This window comes from Miniopterus natalensis, chromosome 17 (genome assembly GCF_054644295.1).
Source record: "Miniopterus natalensis isolate mMinNat1 chromosome 17, mMinNat1.hap1, whole genome shotgun sequence".
Classification (NCBI taxonomy): domain Eukaryota; kingdom Metazoa; phylum Chordata; class Mammalia; order Chiroptera; family Miniopteridae; genus Miniopterus; species Miniopterus natalensis.
This window is the reverse complement of record NC_142097.1, coordinates 26,847,757-26,872,427: the sequence shown is the minus strand read 5'-3', so window position 1 is coordinate 26,872,427 and position 24,671 is coordinate 26,847,757. Positions and strand designations below refer to the sequence as shown.

The 24,671-nt window shown below is 44.7% G+C and overlaps 2 protein-coding genes across 2 annotated transcripts; one reads left to right on the top strand and one right to left on the bottom strand.

Moving 5' to 3' along the window:
- Positions 1-13: 13 nt before the first annotated feature.
- On the top strand, positions 14-7,111 carry SNF8 (SNF8 subunit of ESCRT-II). The gene is made up of 8 exons (XM_016222059.2): positions 14-76; positions 436-486; positions 1,811-1,949; positions 2,619-2,723; positions 3,453-3,525; positions 4,426-4,567; positions 5,467-5,541; positions 6,562-7,111. The coding sequence occupies exons 1-8, from the start codon at positions 23-25 to the stop codon at positions 6,697-6,699; spliced, it is 777 nt and encodes a 258-aa protein (XP_016077545.1). The 5' UTR covers positions 14-22; the 3' UTR covers positions 6,700-7,111.
- Positions 7,112-8,049: 938 nt separating this feature from the next.
- Positions 8,050-22,795, bottom strand: UBE2Z (ubiquitin conjugating enzyme E2 Z). The gene is made up of 7 exons (XM_016222061.2): positions 22,464-22,795; positions 20,514-20,586; positions 18,443-18,630; positions 16,022-16,133; positions 13,173-13,285; positions 12,455-12,545; positions 8,050-10,076 (listed from the first exon to the last, which is right to left on the bottom strand). The coding sequence occupies exons 1-7, from the start codon at positions 22,778-22,780 to the stop codon at positions 9,906-9,908; spliced, it is 1,065 nt and encodes a 354-aa protein (XP_016077547.2). The 5' UTR covers positions 22,781-22,795; the 3' UTR covers positions 8,050-9,905.
- Positions 22,796-24,671: the final 1,876 nt, after the last annotated feature.

Genomic DNA, 24,671 nt, shown 5'->3' with positions numbered 1-24,671 from the left:
GGCCCGCGGGCCCAAGGCGGGGATGCACCGCCGCGGGGTGGGAGCCGGCGCCATTGCCAAGAAGAAGCTTGCGGAGGTGAGGGAGAGAAGGCGGACCCGCAGCCATCCCTGACCCGCGGGAGACCGGAGTCTCTGGAGCAGAGAGCTCTGTACCCTCAAACCGCCTCCCTGCAGAGTCTCACACGGGCTTCTTGGGTCCCCGGGAACGGAGTTTCTCCAGCTTCCGGTAGCTTGGAATGTCAGCATCCCCAAACCCACCAGCCCTTTTCCCCACTTCCCCAAATTTGACTACAGACGTTCGTTCATTCTACATCGTCATCCCTCTCTCTAAGAAAAGCCGTTTAAGAGATACCCTCCCCTTTTCAGCCGAGGCAGTACAGGTGGGAGCCCCCAGCGCCCACTCTCTCAACTCATGCTGGTCTCTTTGTCCGACAGGCCAAGTACAAGGAGCGAGGGACTGTCTTGGCTGAGGACCAGCTGGCTCAGGTGAGTTGGTTGCAAGGCTCCAGGCAGGAAGGGAGACCCCACAAGGCTGGACAGGACACCTTTGATATAAACTAGATTGTTTGGGTTGAACTAAAAATAGGGTTTTGGGCAAATCCTGATTTCTGGGCTCCTCAGTTAACATCTTTGAGTGATTACGTCCTCATAGCCTCCCAGGCATGTGTCCCATTTTCTTTACTTAGACTATCTTGTTCACTCTTCCTGCAAATCCTATCAGGGAGGAACACTATTCTTCTTAGTTTAAAATTGAGGACCCTGAAGTATTAATTTACTCAAGGTTACATGGGTGGTAAGTGGTAGAGCTCTTTGTCTTAGGTCTTTTGGAGTTTTTACTTTAAATACCTATGAATAATGTGAAAATATTGCCTAACCTGGGGCACTCACCACCATGGTCATCACAGCTACTTGCATACCAGAAGTGTGTGTGAGTGATGGGGGCTCCTGCACAGTTTCTAACTTTCCTTTTCTGTGCTTGCCTTGAGTGTACTCAGTTATTGTAACTGGTGAAGAAGAGGAGAAATCAGTTAAGCAGGGAAATGGGCCTTTGAACTGAGGAAAGATAGTAGACACAGGCTGTGCTCTTCAAAAGCTCCCGCTCATGGGGAGATGACATAAAGGAAACAACTGGAAATGGTGACTGGACAGTGTTAGTTTCTTATGTGTAGCAAGTGAGGAGATAATTGGATCAGAAGTGGTTACTCTTGGTGTGGTAGAAGATAGGCTTTATGAGAAGGAATCATACAAATAGGAAGTTAGAAAATCCCCAAAGTATTTGTATTTAGCTTTGGAATGTAATCTGGTAGACCCACAGCCCTCCCTCAGGGATTCTTTATCTGGAATTGATCCCCAAGGAGGCCCATGACTCAGATTAAATAACCACTGCACACCTAATTCATGCTAGACTTCCTTTTGTGGCCGAAGATTTCCTACTTCATGAATGGTGCAGTAGCTCATTTTTAAGACAAAATGGATTATTAGATTCGTCTTCAAATTAATAATAGTTTTCCTGGGAAAAAGTACCACATTAGATGTGCACATTGATTGTTAGATTCATCTTGACTTTAGAACAGGAAATGAAAAGTGCATTTAGAATTGAGGAAACATTACAGCATCTCATTTCTGCTGACAACAGAACTGTGAAGGAGAGGCAGGGATCAAAAGAAAGGGAACAGAAAACAGCATAATGATAGGCCTGAGGACATATGTTATTTCAACCTTTGCCCTGCCACTGGGCCAGGGACCTATTTTTGGCATCTGATTATCACCTAGGTGGGCTGCCCCTAACCTCCCCTTTTCCATCTTACAGATGTCAAAGCAGTTGGACATGTTCAAGACCAACCTGGAGGAATTTGCCAGCAAGCACAAGCAAGAGATCCGGAAGAATCCTGAGTTCCGGGTGCAGTTCCAGGATATGTGTGCCACCATTGGGGTGGATCCTCTGGCCTGTAAGGAGTTGTCTGTAGGGGTCCAGTGTTCTGGGATTTCAAAGGGACAGAAGCTACCTAGTTATCACTGCTGTCAGGGGCATCTTCTGGAAGGGCCTACAGGAAGATACAGATTAGGGAATTCCTAGCAGAACACTGAGTGCCCAGTTTAATGGGGGAGATGGAGAGGCTGGAATGCAGGTTGAGGAGCCAGTGTTCGTGATCTTCCCTTGAATGATGTACAGTGGAATTTTTTTATGGCTATTTTTTTAAACATATATGGATTTAATGCTATAATTACAACTCTGTAACCTGCATTTTTCACTCAAAATATTGTCTTCAATAGATTTTTAAATGCTAGGTCTGTGTGTATCTGTTAGCCTTGTGTAGACCATATGTCCCATTATGTTTCACTATGTGCTTTGGGAAAGGAAAACTTTTTATAGTATCCTGAGCCAGAATCTGCAGCCAAGTAGAAATGCCTTGTAGATTCCTACCCTTTAGAACTGTCTGAGCATGTTCTTTAGCAGGAATTACCAAGAGTCAGATTGCATTGAGGATCCTTAGTAGTAAATGGAGAAGGACTTAAGGCCAGGCAGGGAAGACTTCCCATAGGATAGATGTTTAATCTAGCTTTGAAAGAGAAGATGTAACTAATGAATAACCTAGCTTTTGCTTTTCTGTTTTTAGCTGGAAAAGGATTTTGGTCTGAGATGCTAGGCGTGGGAGACTTCTATTATGAGCTGGGCGTCCAGATTATCGAAGTGTGTCTGGCCTTGAAGCACCGGAATGGAGGTGAGGGTGGCTAGGTTCTGTGGACTGGGCTTTGGACTTCTCTGAGAGGGAAACAACCTTGAAAGATATCCTTTCCTATCCTGCAATATGCAGGCAAATAAGATCTAGAAAAGCACCTTAGCTGCTTCATGCAGTTGAATTGTGGTAGGTCTCCACGGCCAAGGGTAAATGGAATTACCTGAATGATTGTCTCTATTCTCCAAAGATCTTTGGCCAGGAAGATCTAGCTCCTAGTCATTGCAGAAAGTAGTAGAGAGGTAGGAAATAGGGTATGGTGATGCCAGTTAAGTGTCTGTGCTCTCTAAAATGTGTCCTTAGCCCTGGCTGGTGTGGCTCCGTTGAGCTTTGTCTCATACACTAAGAAGTCACCAGTTTGATTCCTGGTCAGGGCACATGCCCTGGTTTCGGGGCAGGAGGCAACCAATTGATGTTTCTCACTCATCAGTATTTCTCTCTCCCTCTCCCTTCTTCTCTCTAAAAAATCAATCAGAACATTTTAAAATAAAGTGTGACCTTAAATATGGTCATCCAGTAGTGTCATCTTAATAAGCACAGTAAATGGTCTGTGTTGAAGTTAAGAAAGAAAATCTAAAACCAGTTATAATTCATTGGTTATAGATACAGCATTGATGTCAAAAGAGCATTTAGTTTTTCAAACATACTGCTGCCTTTGTTTTTTTAGCCATAAAGGTAATCCTTCATCTGCTTTCTGTCCCCCCTCTCCAATAGGTCTGATAACTCTGGAGGAACTACATCAACAGGTGTTAAAAGGAAGGGGCAAATTCGCCCAGGATGTCAGCCAGTAGGTCTTAACTTCTTCCAACTCCTTGGAGTATAGAAAGGCCTTTAAAAACCAGATGGATAGCTTTTCTCCTTACTGCTTGTTTGTCTAGGATAGTTTAAGAATCATTTTATTCCTCATTTAGAAAAAAGTTATTATTTTAGAAACTCAAAAAGGAGATAAACCACCCATTATTTCTCAACTGAGAGATTACAACTGTTAAAACATTTTGGTATATATTTTTTATGCATCCATTTTTAAAACATTCTTGGGTCTGTGTGTACTCTTAAAAATTATTTGAGATCAAGAAGAGTAGCAGGCACTGAGAGAGGCTAGGGAAGGGAGTTGGGGTCAGAAGATAGGGTATAAATTAACCTGGTTCACCAGCTCCTAGGTGTGACTCCAATTTGAGAAAAGGTAAAAAAGGTTGTCAGTATGTGGGCTGGGTATGTTGTCTACACATTGTTTTGTAAGTTTCCTTTTCCCCTAATTTGAGTTAGTTGTCAACTAAGAAATCAGAAAGTCTGACAGTACTGGACCTGAATTTCCAAATGGTAATAATCAACTTTGGATTGTCCCCATTAAAATGGATAAGCATTATCTATTTTGCCATAGTTCACACTACTCCCTGTTGTCTCTTACGTTCAGCTCATTCATTCACATTTCCTGACGGACTCCTGTAGGCATGATTTTTACCTCTGTCCAGTATTGAAGTGGTTTGTTTAGTGGAGAACCTGACCATCTCCCTTAAATGTCCAAGCACCGTTTGGTGCCCTTTAACCCTCTTTTTGTTGACATAGTTAAATGTTGTGCAGCCTTTGGAGTCTTCTGTCAGGGTATTCTTCCCAGGGCAGAGCTGAAACTGCACTGTTGCTAGGTCGACTTTGCCAAGGGTCTTTAAGCAGCTCTTCCTCACGTTAGAGACGACCTGATCAGGGCCATCAAGAAACTAAAGGCACTTGGCACTGGCTTCGGCATCATCCCTGTCGGCGGCACTTACCTCATTCAGTCTGTTCCAGCTGAGCTCAATATGGATCACACTGTGGTGCTGCAGCTGGCAGAGGTACTGGTGTGCCTTCTGAGTGTGTGTGTGTGTGTGCGCTTGCGTGTGCAAGCGCATAGTAGGGACAGTCTGGGAGGGGATTCTGGAGCACCTCTGATCTCTCAGTCACTTGTCTTTTTGCTGAAACTGTCTAATGGATGCACTACTCAGACCTGTGCTTATTTAGCAGTCATTTATTGAGCAGCTACAGTGCAAAGCACTGGGCTAGGCTGTGGGCCATATAAAGATGGGTACCACACAATTCCTGCTCTCAAGGAGCTTACAGTCTAGTGAAGTAGACAGACATGCAGACAACTAACTGTATTTCCTTGGGTAGACAGATTCTTGGATGTCTTCTTAAAACTACTTTACGGATTCTTTAAAACAAATGTTTAATCTTTTTTGTCATCCCCTGTTCCTCAGCATGCCTTAAGTGTATGCCATCCTCCCCCAAATCCTTATCATGTATTTAGGGAAGACATGTTTGGTCTTCTTAATTCTGCAATGTAGAACAAAACTAAGTAAGGTAGGGGCTTTTCTTGATTGGGGAAAATAGGTAGGGTGAGACAGGGCAAGAGCTAAATATTTAAATATTTTAGATTATGAACAGTTGGTGATTATTACCATTTTCCCCTATCAATCATTCTGAATCTTCCCTTATCACACTATAGTTCTCCGAGAGTTAAAACTAGTATTATAGTGCCAGGAACTCTACTTTTTAAGACTGAACCACTCAACCTACCTGCCACCTGAAAGTCACCCCTCCTTTCCGCTCCGCTCCTCCCTGCTGCGACCTCTAAACATTCTGTCTCTGCTCTTAAGGCTGTCTGTGCCCACAGACCATCTGTCCTCCCATCTGGAAAAATCAGCTGTCCTGGGGCAAATGGTGGGTTCTAAAAATCCCTTCCTCCTTCCTTCAGAAAAACGGCTACGTGACTGTCAGTGATATCAAAGCCAGTCTTAAATGGGAGACAGAGCGAGCGCGGCAAGTGCTGGTATGTGACTTTTGGAATGGCGCAGAAAAGATGGGCCCCAGATGGGAGGAGGTGGGTGGTCAGGAGTTTCAGCCTTGTTCTGACGGCTTCTTGCCTTGAAGGCTACTGCTGCCACACTAGAACCAACCCCAGCGTTTCTCTGAAGATGGCGCTGAGAGGTAGAACTCACAGAGGCAGGCTTCTAACCTTGAGTGTGTAAAACCAGGCTGCCACTACTGTGGGATCACCAACACCTGCTCTCTCCTGACCTGTAGAACTTGGTCAGATGGTTAATACAGTTTGTACTGGAAGTAAAAGTTCAGAATGAAAGGAATGAACAACTTATATATCTAAATTATATACTACTGCATATATATAATTATATGCTATTGCATATATAGTTTTATATATACAAATTTCATGGTACTAATGAAAGACTGATGTTGTGAAGAGGGAGTGAGTAGCATGGAAATGTAGGCTTTTAATCCCTTCCTCCTTATCCAGACAATTAACCTGTGGACACAACTTCATCTACAATGTTAACACAGACATCTGTAAAGATAAACATACACATCTGTTTAATATTGGGCAGAACCAACTCATCTCAAGCCTATTTCCAGCTGTAGGAACTGAGTCCATTCTACTACTAATAATGACCTTCCATTAACTTCTTCAAATATCCCCACATCTGTTACTGAACCCAGTAAGTTAACTGGAAGATAGTGGTCTCCATTTTGCTTCAGAGAATGGAGTCCGTGATTAGCTCAAGTCCACATAGCAAGTACTTCTGCAGCCCTACATCCCTTCTATATCCCACTCTGTCTTTACACCTTTTCAGCAGCACAGGTTAAGTGACTTGGTGGCACTTTTCACACCTCAGGCAAAGGTCAAGGCCATACAGAGCACTCCAGTTTGGTTGTATAAATGTGTGAAGGCACTCATGTAGACTTAATTTGAAAACTTCACTGAAACCAGAATAGGATTGGAGATTCTCTTTGTGGGAACTCTCCTTTCTCAAATGCCTCTTCCTTTTCCCTCCAGGAACACCTGCTGAAGGAAGGGCTGGCCTGGCTGGACCTGCAGGCCCCAGGGGAGGCTCACTACTGGCTGCCCGCCCTCTTCACTGACCTCTACTCCCAGGAGATTACAGCTGAGGAGGCCAGAGAAGCCCTCCCCTGACTCTGGGAGTGCGGAAGGGGGCACAGCAGTAGGCAGGGAGAAGAGGGAGGACCTGTTAGTGAATAAAACCTGGACAACTTTGTTTAAAAAAAAAACAAAACAGAAAAAAATGTTCCAAGTTTTTTTCTTCCCCCAGTATTCTTCACTCATTTTTATTTTTTAAAGTGCCTTCACATTGCATCATTATTGGAGAAAAACCTCATTTATCCAGTAAGGATAACCTGAGTAACAACAGCGAGCACGTAAAATGACTTGCACAGATCATCCTCAAGTCCATGGTAGAGCTGGGCCTAGAATGAAGGCCATCTGTCTCTCGGCTAGACAGTCTAGTCTCTTTGTAGCCCTGAGACATAAATTACAGCCTCTGTTAATTCAAACCTATTCCTTATAAAATGTTTTTTATCTCAAATGAGCAGATCCTAATGGACTAGTAAATTTTATTCTTCTAGCTTCCTCTTGTAGAGGTTCCAGGTTATAACCGACTCGGCCAAGAATGTGAAGGAAATACAGGTTAATGTTAAATGGTGGTTAGAGGGAAGAAACCAGTGGGATTTAAGGGGAACCAATAGTGAATGTAGCATTGTTTCTCAAATGCTTATCTTTCCCTCCGGTACTGATCACTAGATCCTTCTAGCCTTAGTGGTGGGAAAGGAAATAATTTACTGCACACCTACCCTGTGACCATTTCTATATACACCTCTTAATCCTTACAACCACCTTACAAAAACATAGGTATCCTTAACTTTGCAGGTAAGGAATCTGATTTGCCAGGGACCATCAGCTTAAGCAGCAGAGCCAAAACTAGAGCCTAGGTCCATTAACCTAAGCCCACACTTTGCATGTCACAGGCTCACAGGCTGGCAGGATCTCCTTCCTACACATACGATCAGTGAAGATGAAAAGTCCTCTGCACCAGAAAAGCAAAGGCCTTCAACAGCAAGTAGGAGAGGTGGTGATGAGCAGAAAAGCTTGTTAAGCCATTTTCAGTCTGCTAAATTCCTAAGGGCTGGTTTAGTACAGAAAACAAGACCCAATGGATTATCCAATACTAAGACATCCTTCCTTTAGCAGGGGATATAGCCTAAGCCCATCTTTAGCTGTCTGTCCATGTAGGACATGCTCACTTTCGTTTCTGAATAGGTATTTCTTTGGAAGCAACTGAGGCTATGATGGCATTCCTCTTTTATCACCGGTAGTCCTGCTCCCACCCACATCATGTAACTCATTTTTAGCTTCCAGACAATTCACTGAGCACTTACTTTCTGGCAGTCTCTGGCCTAGATGAGATGTGTGGTGGTTGATATCCATCTTCCTTTACACAAGCCCTCCCACACCCATAGGCGCTTCCTCCTTCTGCCAAACAAACTTTATTGCACCAAAAAGAAAAAAAAAAAACTTCATTTATGTACAGTCAGATATAAAGACATCTCTTTGACTCCTGTGCATATATTTCCTCAACTCAAGATTAGGGCGTAAAAGTCAGGCCAGTATGCCAGACATGCTCTGCCCGTGGCAGGGCCAAGGAGAAGATTGTCACTTGAAAGTGGGAACACTTAAATGGATGACAGACAACACTGGACCAACAGACCAAGGGCATTCTTCTAAGCCCTGTACTAGCTCTGGGAATGGAAAAGGGAAATTGGAAGCGGGGCGCCTTTTTAAGTCTTGTGAAAAAGACCTAACCTTTAGATATCCAAGATAAACTTCCGTTCCCCAGACCCACTTCCTGTCCAGTTTCTTTGCTTCCTGCCCTCCCAAGTAGGACATTCTCCTTTGTGCCCAACCCCCTTCCCAACTCCCCCCGGGGAAGTCCCATGATTCACAAGGCAGAGGCCTCCATAGCAGCTGTCAGAGCAGATAGAAGTTATCCTCTCCCTTACATGTGGCTGGATACTGATTGGGGCCCTGTGTCACGTGGGTCAATACCCCACTGGGAGCCGTAAGAATCTGGAAAGCACAGGGATAACACATCAAAAATGGGAAGGATAGATTCCCTCGATGCCCAGAATCGGGGCACCTAAAGCACATTTTTCTGAGCCAACCAGCTAAAGGATCACTGCAGCTAAATACAGATAAGCGACACAGCCAGGCAAACACCCATCAGAGCCAGTGACGAAGAGCAGCTGGAAGGGAGGGGCAAGGGGAAAGAAGGGTAGGAGTCTGCCCAATCCCCTCTGCCAATGGCTACCCCTGCTCCCCACTAGTCCCTGGGCCTTGAAGTTAGGAAGGGGAACTATAGGCTGGGGGGAAGTACACAAGGACAGCCAAACAAAATATAATAGTACTAGCATCAGCCTTCCCCCCTAGCCCACACAGGAGAAATACCCTTACTGTGACTAGTACTGATGAAAATCTCTGAGACTATTCTATGTAGTGGCTCTATCATACACCCAGCAGCTGCCTGAGTTGGGAACTTTTCAAATCAATGATTTTGGGAACAAACAGTATTTTCAGCTTTCTATGGTACATGTGTAGGCTTTACCAAGACCTTGGTTTAGTCCCATCACATTTACCTTCTGTCTTAAATCTAGAAATAGGTGAAGGAATGGGCGACAGGAGAGAAAGGTGCTCAGGTGCTAGGTAAAACTCACTGATCAGCAGCCTAGATTCCACCACTGTTCCTTCTCTTTGGTCTGTCTAGAACAGTGACTATAAATTAGGAAAAACAAAATTATGCTGTCCCATGGGAAATAATGGGGGAAGAGAGGCAAGGAGGAAAAGGGCCTTGGGAAGCCCTGCTTCAAGACTGAAGACAGATAGACAGACAACCAACCACCCAGACTGCTGAAGTGTCACAGACAGCTCCCCACCCCAAGCTCCCTTCCAGATACCCCATAAATCATTTGGGCACACTCCCTCTTAGAATTGCAGTTTCTGTCTCCTAACTCTCCCTAAGGAGCTGGCCCTGTAGAGGTGTGTTGGTTGGTTTGTTTTTGCCAGAGGCCCTCGCCCTAGGTGCTCCTGCATAGGTACCTTGGCCCCTGATATGGGATGAACATATAGCCCCAGATGCTCGAAAGCCAAGGAGGTCAGATTGTGAACCACCTCCCCACTCCCACACCCTGGGATCCAAGCTTGCTTGGTTCTTGCCATCTTGCAGGATGACGTCACGTTGGAGGGAGATACACAGTGCCTCTCCATCCCTGGGGTGGGGGAAGGAACTTGCTGGGACTCTCGAGTGGGGGGAAGGGAGAGGGGAGCAGGGTCTAAACCCTCAAGCTCCCGTGCAGGTCTGTCTCTGTCCCAGATGAGCTGCTGTCAGAGTCCATTTCAGCGTTCTCATTATGGAGCCTCTCCAGCACTTTCTGACGAATCAGTCCCAGGCGCATCAAGAGGGACTGGTAGTCAAAGTGGCCCCGCTTCTCTCCAAAAGGATCCTGTGGGGGAAAGGAGACAAAGGGGATGGAAGATTCAAGTCTAGGTGGCTCACCCTAGACAGAGCAGCTTTGGGCCCATGTGAAATGCATGTTCAACTTCTGAGTCATAGGAACAGAAGAGGGCACAGCATAGACAATTTTGAACAGCAGACATCATCATCTTTGTTCAGGAATGTTATAGCACATTTATTGCCCCAGGTCTGGTTTGGGCCAACATTCAAATGTGTTTGCATTCCTCAGAAGCAAGCCAGTATACAGAAGGGGGACACTAAAGGCAAGATAAATGGGGAAGAGAAATAAAAGAAATTCTCAACCAGGACTGTAATAATTAAGTGTGCCTGTGTTTCCAATTAACCTAAAAAACCATACAAGGGGGAAATTATCCTTCACTCCCTATACAGCAGGTCCTTGAATAACAGCACCTTGGTTCAGTGTCTTTGCTATAACATTGGTGAGATGCCTTGAACTCTTCTTTATATCAATGAGCCTATGGTAAACTTGGTTTCGTTATATGTTGTTTTGCCGCCATTCTAAGAACTTAACATTGAGGACTTACTGTACTCAAAAAGGGTAATGTGCTTTTCTAAGGTCACAGATAGGTCTAGAACTCAGAAGTTCTGATGTCCAAATGAGCACCTGTACTTTTTCCCAGGGACCAATCGCCACAATCCTGTCCAGGTTTCTGGGCATCACGCCAGGGCCAGCTAGCCTTCATCCTAGTCCTTGTCATTCTAGATCAAAGATCTACAAACATGACACAGAAATGGGTTAGCTGTCCTTAAATTCCCAAAATAACTAAGGTTGGGGGAGAGGATATAAAAAAAGGAATTTAAAGTGCTACATCAGGAATATGGCAGCCAAGTAGCATGGCCAGGACTCAAATAAGCAGAGACCTCTTTCCTTGGCACTCACAAAAAGGCATATGACTTTTCCTTCTCATAATCTGCTTCTGCCCACATAAACTTCCACACTTCTGCCTACATATTACCCTCATGATCAGGGACCAGTGGATATAAGTCAGAGTGACTGTGACTACAGAGTGTATTTCTCACTTACGAGGGTTACATTCCCCAAAGGCTGAACTCCACACTTACTCTGGAGTGATCGATTTTCCAAATCTTCCTTCTTTCATCATTGGCTCCATTTCCACCCACTGTCCTCCTCCCCAGATGTTGCTCCTCCCTTTCCTTCCCTCGTCATGAGTTACTTTTCCTTAACAGACTGAATATTGGAAATGCTGCTATGCTGCTGGATACCAGCAATGAGAATTCCTGATGGGAAACAAACCACGGCATCCATCATCTTCGACATAGTTTTTAAAAAAAATATGTTTTTATTGATTTTAGAGAGAGGGAGGGAGAAAGAGAGGGAGAGGAACATTGATGAGAAAGAAACTTCGATCGGCTGTCTCCTGTATGCCCCCTACTGGGCATGTGCTCTGACCAGGAATCAAACTGGTGACCTCTCAGTGTACCCAAAGATGCTCAATCAACTAAGCCACACTGGCCAGGGCTCAATCTACTCTTGAGCTGGCCTTACCCTTTGAGTTTAAATGTGGCAGGTGGGTGGGATGTCTTTGAAGGAACCATACGGAAACTAACATTTCTAAGCAGCACCTGAGGAAACAAGACATTTACTCCTACTGCTGGTGGTGCTCAGTGGAAGAAGAGCCCAGAAGAGCTGGAGAGAACCTTAAAAGGTCTTAGTCACTTACTCAACTCACCTTAAGTAAGACAGACCACCAGTAAATGATCCAAAAGACGTAAGAACTAGTCCTTCAAGACTAAGGGTTTTCACACTCAATCAACCAGATTGTTTATATTGAAGAGTATTTGCAACTTGGTTTAGTAAGAACCTCTTCTTTAAAACAAGCCTTAAATTCTGTATTCTGTACTCTTATTGGAAGCAGTAGCATATTTCCCCAGGAGAGGCAGAAAATAAATAACTGGTTACCATTTTATAATAAGAACCTTTCAACACATAACACTACATACACAATGCTTCTCTAAGCCTTCTCCCTCTTAGCACTCCTCTGGGTTAGGGATGGAATTCCAATAGATGACTCTACTCTTATAATCCTTAAGATTCTGAGAGAGCTCAATGTTCTTGGTTTGAAAAGACTACTGACCAAGAAGGGAAGGAGTTCCAGGCTAGAAAGGTTGATTCAGATTCTACTCATGAGTACCTACCAGGAACTTAGAACCAACTCCACATGTCATTAGGCAAGTCAGTCTCCTCTCTGGCCCTCAGCTACTCAACTGAACGAGGCTCTTTTGCCTCTCAGTTCTAGGAGAGGTGTGGATGTCACCCTTGTGGGGGGATTGATTTTACATGGTCTGCTGGAAGGCCTCTGGACTCAACAGCAGGGGCTGCATTACCTGCATAGTCTGGCCTTGAAGGTGCAGGCGATCTTTGCAAGCCACCTCATAGAAGTCATAATATTCCAGGAAGGACTTCTCCATCACTCCGCTGGAAAACAAGCAGAGAAGCTTAAGTTAGAACAAGGGGAGAAGGAGTCGCTCCTTCACCACCTAAGCTTAATGCCAAATTCAACAGCTAGAGTTCCTAACCCTTAGAGATTATAAAATAAGAGTGACTGTTAATACCAATCATTCGAATCCCAACTTCAACTCACATCTTGCTCAGTCTCATTTGTTTTCTATAGGCCATCCCTAATTCTAATCCTTACTCAAAATTCTCCAAGGAAGTTTGTTTCATTAACTCTTGACTTTGTTCTTCTAGCTTTAACATGTAGAAATAAACTTAAACATTAAAAAATGGGTTTATATGAAGTCCTCTATACCTCATTTGGCTATAGAACAGCTGTGTCTTTTATATGTCTAGGTTCTCAAAAACTGGGGCTCCCTGAGGGCATGGACTGTATTTTCCATCAGGCCTGACACTAAGAACAGAGATGCTCTCTCTGAACTTCCTCTTGGGGGACCCTTATGAAACACATGCTTTTAAACCACTTGCTTCTTCTCTGTCTCCCTCTGGTGCCCAACACTGGATTTTGCCCCAAAAGTTCTCAAAGGTATGAGCCAGCTAAATCTCCAAAAGGAACAGAGGTACCAAGTGGGTTCTCTAGACACATACCGTAAGGGTTCAGGGCAGGGACACTTTCCTTCCATCATGTCACAGACTGCTACTCTGATGGTCTCATGCCGAATACATTCATTATAATTTTTGCTGTCTCCTGGATGTCTCTCCTGTAATGTGACAGACACCATAGTATCCAAATACAAAGAGAAAAGCCAATGGGAAGAGACTTCAGGATTAGTAAGAGGTAGACCAAGCAAATGAACAAGAGGATCCCTTTCCCACTGTATGGCAGACCCATTAAAGAGCAACTAGGCCTTCATTTTTGAGACCGTTTACCTCCCCCCAATGCATACCAATACCCATCCTCTGTTACGGGTCATTTGACCTATAAGCAGCAAACTAGATCCATCAAATTTCCCAAAGCCTGAAATGAAAGGCCTCTCAAGGAAAGATTAAGTGGGAAATAACCAATTATGTATAAATGACATTAGGAGTCTTAGACTAGAATGCCTATAGATATCAGGATGCTTCCTGTTTAACTCCTTTACACATCTGTAGGGTTCGTCATTGACTCAACTATTATGAATCTATCAAAGTAGAAGTTGACATTTTCAAAAGAAAAAGTCCAACTTCTGGTCTTGAAAGCTAATATGAATGTGTGGGTGTGATCAGAAGGGAGTACAGTCTCCCCTCCTCTAACTCTTCCTTTGCTCTTAATGCTCTTCCTACCACCAACCCTGGCCAATTAGAGCCTTGGCCTCTGATTAAAACATAAACAGGAAAGCAATTTCAGCCTACTACTATGGTTCCCAAAATGCATCACAACAAAATCACAGGGGCACTGTGGGATATTTAAAAAATTTTTAAAATATATTTATTGATTTCAGAGAGAGAGAGGAAGGGAGAGGGAGAGAGAGAGAAACATCAATGATAAAGAGTCATTGATAGGCTGCCCCCCCCCCCCCCCCCCCCCCCCCCCGGAGCAATCCTGCAACTGGGGCATGTGCCCTGACTGGGAATCGAACTGTGATCTCCTGTGGCTCAACCACTGAGTCACACCAGATGGGCGGATATTTTAAATTTTTGAGGAAACCATGGCATTCAACACCTTTTAAATACCATGCGAATTACTAGGTTGAGGTAGATAGTTCAGTTTTCACTGTACTGTATTCCTTTTGATGACGTTATCTTTGTGAGGCTGGATTTTCAGTCACTACTTTGATAAACAGCAGGTATAAGAACAGTGGGGAATGAGGGTGGTGGGTTCATTCTGGTTACAAGACTTTTAAAAGTTGTGTGATGCCCAACGGGCGTATACATTGTATCACTGCATCACTATAGTACTTAAGTAAGTTGTTTGAACCTAACTACTTAACGAGTGTAACACTTCAGCATTTCTTTTTGCCTGGGGAACTGGAAAAAAAACCCCAAACCAACAAAAAACTACCAAGATAAGAGGGTGCTATGAACTAAGAACACTTGGTCACATCTCTAGAATTTCCAAACTAGAAAGACCTAAAAATCAGCTTCTTGGTTAGCCAATGAGGTCTGCTTTTGCTTCTACCTACTCCTGAAATTACGCTATTTGTTTGGAAAGGATAGTCTTTTGGGACTATCACTGGAACTCTTTTCTGTGCTCATAATTAATCCTGGAAGGCACTCTGGCACAATGGAAGAACTTTGGGCTCCAGGGCAAATCCCAAGTCCTACCCTGATCTAGTGTGTCCCTGTGAAAGTTCGTTAACCTCTCTAAGCCACCATCACCTCACCTGAAAATGATAACCACATTTACCTCACAGAGCCAGTATGACGATTAATTGAGAAATTACTTATAAAAACTTGGCAGTGTCTGGCATGTAACATACCCTTGGAAAATGTGAGTTTCCTCTACCTTTCTCTTCAGCAGCATTGACTAAATATTCTTGCCCTAGCTAATGACTAGCTCCTTTGGTTCTGCACGTAATGGTACAATTGACCTTGAACAAAACAGGGTTGAACTTCATGGGTCCACTTATATGTGGATTTTTTTCAGTAATACAGTTGGCCCTGCTCATCTGCAGGTTTTGTATCTGCGGATTCAACTAACATCAGGCTGAAAACAGTAACTTGCCCTAGCAGGTTTTGCTCAGTGGTTAGAGCAACAGCCCACAGACTGAAGGATCCTGAGTTCGATTCCAGGCCACGTACCTCAGTTGCAGGCTTGATTCCCGGCAACCAATCGATGTGTCTCTCTCACATCAATCTTTCTCTCTCTCTCTCTCTCTCTCTCTCTCTCTCTCTCTCTCTCCCTTCCACTCTCTCTGAAAAGCAATGGAAAAAATATCCTCAGGTGAGGATTAAAAATACCTCCCTCCCACCCCCAAAACACCCAAGTATCTTCAAATTCCCAACCACGGATCAAAAACACTGTTTTAAATCCACCGTTGAATTGGTGGATGCAAAGGGCCCACTATAGAGTCAAAAGTTACACATGAATCTTCGACTACATATTGTTCAAGGATCAACTGTTATTTCATAACTCCAAAAGAATGTCTGGCTTGGCAGTAGTCACTAGAGATCACCTCAAGGGGACACTGGAGAATGGAGGCATGCAGAAGAACCCACTGGATACAACAGCCCCCAAAGCAGGCTCAAAATTAATTTCCAAATGGCTCCACTGACTTCCACATGATAGATTAATCCAAGTGAAATGAAAATAACTTGACAGTGTTACTGTAACTTACAAGGGAAAAAATTCACTAATGTAGAGCATACATGCCAGCTCCATTTTTCCTTCTATAGTGACAAATTTAATACATGGGGGTAAGCCAGGTTAAAAACAATCCCCAAACCCTTAAGTAGACCTTTCAGATCTCTTAAAACCCAATAGTCCACACCCCAGAGCTGGGCCCAACTGGCCTTACCTGCTCAAAGCCAGGCTCATTGTGATAGGGGTTCTCAGTCATCAGGGACTGGATGGAGATAAGCACAGAAGAGATGCTCTGGGCTGGGCTCCAGGCAGGGCCAGTCCACGTACTGCAAAACACATCAGAGGGAATGGAAGAGGGATGAGGCACAGAGAGAGATGGGGAAAGTCTGTCACAGAAAGACCGTACACAAGTATCCTGGGGCCTAGCAGCACAATCTAAGTGACTCACTGTTTCTCTTTCACTATTAATACTCTGGAATTTCCCAGCCTGTCTCACCCTCATTCACCAGAAATCAGTCAACTGCCTAATCCTCTTATCAAGTGGGACAAAAGAAAAGAGGGTAAAGCTGAGCAAGGTAACTTTGAAGGGATTTTCTTTGGGTTAGGAAAGAAACTATAGTCCGAGAAGGTTCTATTCATCAGAGTAAAAGAAATAAGGTAAGAAAACAGCTCCAAAGGGAGTCAAAATGTTAACCTCTGTGGATCTCAAAGAGCTTACTTATTTACTTAGGAGAGAAAAGTTGGGCACAGAGGCACAGAGGGCACTGAAGCCATCTGGTTAGAGGCCATGTGGTGGGATTGCTGATCAGGGATCCAGTTCTCAAGCAAGCCCCCAAGGAGTGTCAAACTCTCTGAGGACTACAGAACTCTGCCAAAGGACAGGAAGGAAATAGGGGGCACTTCTAGGTTGTGGAGGGTCTGAAAATGTATGAAAAACTTAAGAGAAACACCAAAATTGCTCCTCTTTCATAAATCTGATTGAGTAGTCAGAGGAAGAGGGCAGCTTGGATATTAATGATATTTATTTTTAGTAATTGATGAGAGGGCACCTGAGCTAGGACTGCTTCTTCAAGTTAACTGGCCAATTTCCTTTTCCCACTGGACTTGAGGAAAGCCCAAGTAAATGATGCGAAACAGTAACTATATCAGAGCTTGCTTTTCAGTACCTCTCAATCTGCTCTCTTCTCGGCTTTGCTCCCCCTAAAACTGTAAACTCTGCGCTCTCTAAGGCGTCACATACTCAGGGATTTAAGTCAACATGGTCAACTTTCATTAAAGTTCTTTTGTCAGCAAGTCAGCCCAATATTTTTTTCTAGGTAGGGAGGAAAGAAATAAGGCTAATAAAGGGAATATAGTCACCTAAGAACGCATGGGAATTTTCTACTCGGATTCTTCGTGACAAATTTTCAATTTCAGGATAGCTTCTTCTTTTCTACCCAACATACTTCTGCCACTTTTACTTCACCACCATCTTGCTTCCCCTATTTCTACTGTGAGCTGGTGTTTGCCCAAAATAGTTTTATATTGGCCTAATGAAGGAGAACCCAATACAAAACACTTTCATGAACAAACTTAATACAGAAGCAACAACACTTCCTTACCACTGTGGTTTACACAGAGCACTATCCTACCAGCACAGACAATGGTATACCCTAGTGAGATGAAGGACTTCTTTAAGGACAACCTCCTCTGCAGGACTTCCTCACTGCCACAATAATAGAACACGTCCCTAGGTCTAAGAGATTAAAAAAAAAAGAATCATGTCTCCAGTTTGTGGCAGCTGCCTCGTCCCCACACAAACACAGAAATTGTTGGACAGGATGAAAGAAAACAGTATCACCATTTTGGGCAACTTTCTCAACTGCAACCTGTACTTGCTCTCTGCCCCAGGGAAATTCAGACCACACTAGAAAGACCAATCCAGAATATCCTAGAAGACATTTTCATTCTGAATTTTTAACCCCCCCAAGGCAGTTAAAAGGAATGAATGAGAACTACATGATGCAAAAATCTCTGTAGCACCCAGAAATAAAATGTACTTTTAAACTTCTGTGTTTTGTATGTGATGTGATTTCCAACCTCAGACATTTTTCATTCAGTTGTTAAAATACCATAATTATCATCATCACCACCACCGCCTCCAAAGCCACTCATTGAGAGACTCAGAAATAAGACACCCACAACCTTGAATGGCACAGATCTGCAGCCTTTCTCAACCTGTTTGGGAGAAAATTAAGCCCCAATGCCCTAAGCAAGTGGTTCTCAAACTGGAGTGTGCACCAGAATCACCTGGAGGACTTAAAAGATAGACTGTTGGGCCCCAGTCCTAGAGTTTTTGATATAGTAAGTCCAGGGTGGGGCCCCAGAATCTGCATGGCTGCAAGCTCCCAGGTGCTGTTGCTATTCAGGGAGAACCACTTCACTAAGGCATGCAATATATGTAATCAATTAACTTCTCTCTTTTTGCATCTGGAATGATACTAGTTATGTACCATCTGGGGAGAATTGAGAAAATAAGTCACTCCAATTATTTTCTGTGTTCTGTAGTTCAGAGGAAAAACCCTGGTTGATAAAGGCTGGCCTAGAGTAATTATTTGCTAACAACCAACTTGGCCACTTAGAAGTCTCCTCTTACCCTAGAATACTCAAGCAGACTTTCCCATTGCGGTAGAAGTTGGGGTTAAACCTCACTGTGTTATTGCCCGTTGTCATCAGTTTGACCCGAGGAGGGTGGATGGGATAGTCGGGCGGACACCGAAACACGAACAGGAAGAAACCCCCTTCATAAGGAGTGTCAAATGGGCCTGTGATCAATGCATGAATCTGCAAAATAAAACCCCATCTCAAAATTGTGAGGTGATGTCCCACCCCAAACCCTCCTGGCTTGCACTTGCTACCCACAGCAGAAGCAGGACCTTCATCTGGTATCCCCAGTCCATATCCTCTCCATGCAAAAATGAACAGCTTGTACTCACTCATATTAATGTTTGGATTTTTAAGAAATCCCATTATAGTGGTGTGGCATCTTACCCAGGGGTTACACTCTAAAGGTAGAGCCCAAGGTGAAAATTAAATCTAGTCAAAATCATCCTTGAGATTCCTTAACACTCCCTTAAAATCATGTTTTGCTCGAACTTCTCTGATCACTGTTATGTGTAACAAATGAGTAGAACACCAATGTGCAAAATATAACATGCACCTGTAAAGTATTACCCTAACATGTTTAATTTTAAGAAATATTTGCCTAGGTTTAACATGTGTATGATGCAACTCTACCCTCCATTTATGTGGCACAAAGGGGAGGTAAGAGGAATGGAAAAGAGGAAAGGGAATGGAACCACAGCACCAGTGCCAATAACAGTGCAGAGCTAAGGGCTGTGATGGAGGCCTACGGTGCCTACTTCCTCTGGAGAGGATCAAACCTACTATGGAGTATGTGGCTCAGGCAGCATCCAGCTGTGTCAAAGATACAAAGAAAAATGGGGAAAACTCATGGTCCACTCGGAGCCATTAGACCATCCCCAGAACTTTCCCCAACACTGTAGGTTAATTTAAAATTATATTTAAAAAAAAGAAAAAGGAAAATGCAGCAGCACTTAGAATGCTAAATTCCCTTCCTCCAGCCATGATTATTGAATAAAATTTCCCTAATCTGAACTCCATTATATTTCTTTTTCTACAAAGGTTCCTAGGCATGTAAGTCTCCTCAAAACTTGAATAGCAAGAGGAAAAAGGACCTACGATCCAATGCTTCAGTGTACAGTCCCTGTCATGCCCTAGTGATGCCCTAAATTTTCTTTTAGCCCTCAGTCATTGGAATAGCAAGCTCAACTAGTATCAACACGGCATCATTCTGGGAACCCAGGGACTAACATATTAACACTGATACTTGACTGAGGACAAGATGTCCCAGGAAAAACATTTCCAACCACATAAAAAGAAAAAAGAAAAAAAAAAAAAATCAATCAAAAGAGAAACCTCTTCACAATAGATACCAACAATACAAAATCTGAATTTCTACTGTTGAGAAATTTGAAACTATAAGTTTTCATTTAAACACTAGATTGAAGAAATCTGATTTCTTCCCAACGTCAGTTTAAGTGCAAATTCACTTCTGACGACAGAATACTCAATGACAGAGAAGTCTACGTATGTATGCCAGGGAAATTTGAAATTACATACTAAGCTTTCTCTGTGTTTGCATGTGGAGGACAAGAGAAGAACAGTATTTGGGTAGAAGAGATACTCAAAAGCAACCAGTAAGGATAGGAGCCTAAACAATGCCCTTTAACTACAAACACTATCCACTCAAGCTTGCCCTATCCCCAACCTTCTCTGCACCTGATTTAATGGTCAAGAGTGGCAGGATGGGGTAAGAGTTGGGTAGTACAATGGATAGAGTGACCCCATAATTTATTAACCAAACTGGAGCACTTTTGAGAGTGCCCTATTAATAGTTAAGCTGGAACAATAGATATAAACTGGGATTTTCCAAGCCAACCAGGACCTATTAGCACCCTAATAAGATACCTGTTTAAGACTTTGTTCCACCTCACTATGTAACCCTGGGCAAGCCATTTACTTTCTTGGGGGCTTGATTCCTTCTTTATGTAATCAGAGATGTAAGCTGGATAATCTCTTTTAGGTTCTTCCAACTTTATGGGCCCAATTTCCCAATAAATCCCGATCCCCAGCAAGTTACATACCTTAGTCATGTCAACAGTATCAGGTACAACGAACATTCCCGGAGGAGGCTCCTTATAAATGGACATGATATCCCTGTATAATACCAAGAGGAGGTGGGGGAGGGAGTGAGGGAGAGGAGAAAAATGGGGAATCCCTTGAACAGGACAGTTGTTATCACCTCAATGAAGCCAGGGTTCGAGAAAGTGGTGCTTGGCACCACAAATGTTTGCACTGTCTTGTTGGCTGAGAAATCTCAGCTGAATACTTGTCAGGCAGGCAGAGAGCAAATTATTATCAAAGGGGCATTGTTTCCTCAGGGGGAGTATAAGGGGGGGGGGAATCAGAGATCCCAATGGCATCAGATGTCACCCTGGAAAAGCCACATCCCATTTACTCTCACTTCCTCCCACATGGCAATTCATTCACTCCACACCCCCGAGATTCCCAGGTACTAGGGCAGAATGCTAAACGATTTTTTTAGTAACTGGGAAGGCACCATCAACCCCACTAAAAAATGAATACCATAAACCATTGTGGATTTTTGTTGGCAAGGGAATTATATGAAGCAAGTGGACTAGCAAGGAACAATTATTTCTTGCTCAGGAGACAAATAGGGCAGAAATCTCTTCAGGCTGGGGTGGGGGCCTTCTGAAGTTGCTGAGAATCTCACATCTGAAAGATGACGTGTAGTGACTACCATAATAAAGTGAGAGGATTTCTTGGTCATATCTCACAAACCAGAATGGATCAGTTGCGAGCAACAGTCTAAAGGAGAACATTCTAGCTGGCCAAAGGCTAGGGACTTACTAGGGTACACAGAGATATAAAAAAGTGCAAATAAGTAGAGCAGAGGTAATAGTATTGGCAGAACTCAAAGGTATGCCAGAACTGGAAAACTGTGTCCCCAGTGTCAAGCACTGGGCTAGGTACTTTACACACAATGTGCTCTTTAATTTCCATTAACACCTTGAAAGGTAGGTGGAATTCATCTGAAGGGACTTGGAAAGTGGGGGATGAGAACACCTAAATGAGCCTGTGATGGGAGCATGGGGAGGGAAAAAGTCTGGTCATCAGGAACCAGGTTTCAGGATTAATAGCAGCTAAAAAGCATTACCCTTTTCCTATGCAACAGGCACTATGTCAAGAATTTTTGCAAAATATTACCTACTAAATGATGTGATCAAGATCAGCCACCCAAGAAGGGAGCACAGAAAGGACTTGGGAACTTCTTATTTTTGAATTGAGTATATCTACTTCAGAAAAGTAAACCAGATAGCCCAGAGAAAAAAAATAGGATATTACAAGCCAGAGTGAGATTGGGGGGAAGGAAGCCTGAGTTTCTGGAACAGGTGTGACAGTGGACAGCTTTGGGGTTCTGGAAAACTGGTTGAAGGGAAGATTGCAGGTGAGGGAAGTGATCTAGACTTGGGAAGCAACTATATGGAGGGGTTTGAGGAAACGGATAGTAAAAAGAAAGGCTGGTCTCAAATCTGAGGGCGAGAAAGCAAGCTGTGTGTTACAAACGGTGATCAGGAAGAGATGACTGAAGACCCTGAAGGGTGGGGACTCCAAACAGCATCTAGCAAGGCTAAGGTGGCTAAGGTGGCTAAGGTAGGAAGGGGGGAGAGGAGCGGAGCGGTGGGCGGGAGGGGGTGTTACTGAAGCACCAAAGGGTCGGGTTTCGGGCGGGAGGTATGGGGGAGGGTGTTCAGCATGGAGACGGAGGGCTCACGGGATGTTGCTGAGGGGCGGGGTCGGACCTGGGCACTCGAGGAGGGGTTTGGTGCGTGAGGGGCGGGGGAAGAGGGGGCTCGGATCCCTAGTCCCAGGACTGGCGAGAAGTGGGCCTTACAGCTGGGCCGCTGCGAGGGAAGCACGGAAGCGGTGGGGGTGCTGTAGTGGGAAGGGATGGGGGCGGGGAAGGTCGAGCCCCAGAGCTCGGGGCTGGGGGAGGAAAAACCCCGGCTCACCGCTTGATCCGGAGTAGACACTGCGGCGCGGTTCGCTCGCCGTCCCAGTCGGAGCTGAGTGTGGGGTCCCAGTGGCTAAGCAGCGCGGCCCCGTGGGCAGAGGGCGGGAGCCCGGGCAGCGGAGCCAGGCCGCTCCCGGGTCCCCCGGCCCCGCCCGCTGCCGCCGCCGCCGCCCACACATCCGGCAGGAAAGGCGGCCCAAACCCGCCACCGCTGCCGCTAACGCCAACAACACCAGCGACGCCGCTCGCCCCGGGGCCTGTCGCCCCGGCGCCGGCCGTCGCCGTCGCCGCCTCTTCAGTCGGACTCTCCGCCATCGCTGCTTCGCTTCCGGGACTGTTCGGCAGCACGTCCGCCGACCAGAGCGGCCGCTGCTCCCACCAGCTCTCGCACCACCGAGAGCCGGGCCAGAGTGTCCCCACCCTCGGCTGCCACAGCCCGGTGGCTCTGGCTCCGCCCACCCCGCCACTACCAGCGAGAGGCACTCTGCAAGAGCGTCCACCCACGGTCCTCCAGGGCGGGCGAGGGAGGAACTCGCCGGAGGATGCCGGGTTCTGGGCCTCTGTTGACACGGCGCTTTGAGCGACGAGGTTTCGAGGCGTGTCCCGGGACGCCTCGGTGTAGTTGACAGCCCAATTTCAACATTTGTCTCAAATGTTGAAAGGGGAGGAGGGGAGGACCATATCCGCTCTTAAGGAGAGCGACCCTGAGACGTGTCCATGGGGTGGGATTGGGGATCCAGCCTCCTTGTAGGGAGGTGCTGAGTAGACGGGGTAACTCGCTGTCGGAAAGGCTCTGTGACTTATCCTTCCTCCCTGCACCCTCGCTGCTGCTATTGCCCCCGCCTGCAACAGGACCAAGAGGAAGGAAGGAATCAGAACCTGCGAGTGAAAAAGTACCTCGTTTTAATGTTTATTCAGTATATATTTATGAAGAGCCTACTAAATGCCAGGCACTGTTGCTAGGCGTTGCCATAGGGATAATGAAACAAACCTAGAGAAGCTTGGTGAAGGGGAAAAATGCAAGCCTCCTGACTCCAATCTCGGTAACTTTTCCCACGAGCCCTTGAATATGCAGGAATCAAGCAAGGGCCATGCGTTTATATCCTGGAAGGACTCCTCAGGATTTCCCTGAGATATGGAAGGTGAAAAATAATACTATGTACTAAGAAAAACAAAAGCCTTCTAAAAAAAGCCTTCCCTGTCCTCTCTAGCAAGAATACAAGCTGATAATCTCCAGAAAGCCTTGGGGCCAGATGTGTTTGAGAATTTAGAGTAACACTTAGCAGCAGGGCGTGGGGCAGTACCCAGTAACCAAACGTTGATACTTCTGCAGCGAAGTGTATGAATAATCATACTAATTTGGGTACCCTCATGAATATTCATACTAAGTCCACCTAATAGCCTCACTTTGTATTATATTTTGCCTCCAAATTTGTTTTTTAAAAATGTCCGGATTTGGCTCTGGTCGAGCAGCTCAGTTGTTAGAGCATCATTGGGATGCTCCAAGGTTGTGGGTTCAATCTCCTGTAAGGACACATACAAGCATCAACCAATGAATGCATAAAGAAATGGAACAACAAATTGATGTTTTTTCTCTCCCTCTCTCTCTCACTCTTGCTCTCTCAAATCAATAGATAAAAATTACAAAAAAAAAAAAAAGTCCAGTTTTCACAGCTTTGTGATTTTCAGGAAGGGACTATGGAATTGAATGAAAATGGCCAACATTTATTGATAGCTGAAAATTTGTTTTTTTAGCTGACATTTACTGAGTGCTTAATATGTTCCAAGCTCCTTGTATACTTTGTCTTATTTATTCCTTTCAATGACCCTGTGAAGTAAGTACTATTATTAGTCTGTTCTGACAGATGGAAAAAGAGGCTTACAGAAGTTCAGTCACTTACTGACAGCAAGCTGCAGAATTAGGGCTCTAAGCCAAACCTGACTCTAGAGAAAAAGTCCTGACTATTATGTCATACTGTCACAGCTATGAACTCTTCCACACTTACTTCATTTTACCTTGTACCAATTGTCCTTTGGTAACTGTTGCTCACGCTCCCTATCCCCTAACACACACACACACCCACCCACCCACCCACTCTTGCGGCTCCAGACTTACTTCATTTTACCTTGTACCAATTGTCCTTTGGTAACTGTTGCTCACACTCCCTATCCCCTAACACACACACACACACACACACACACACAC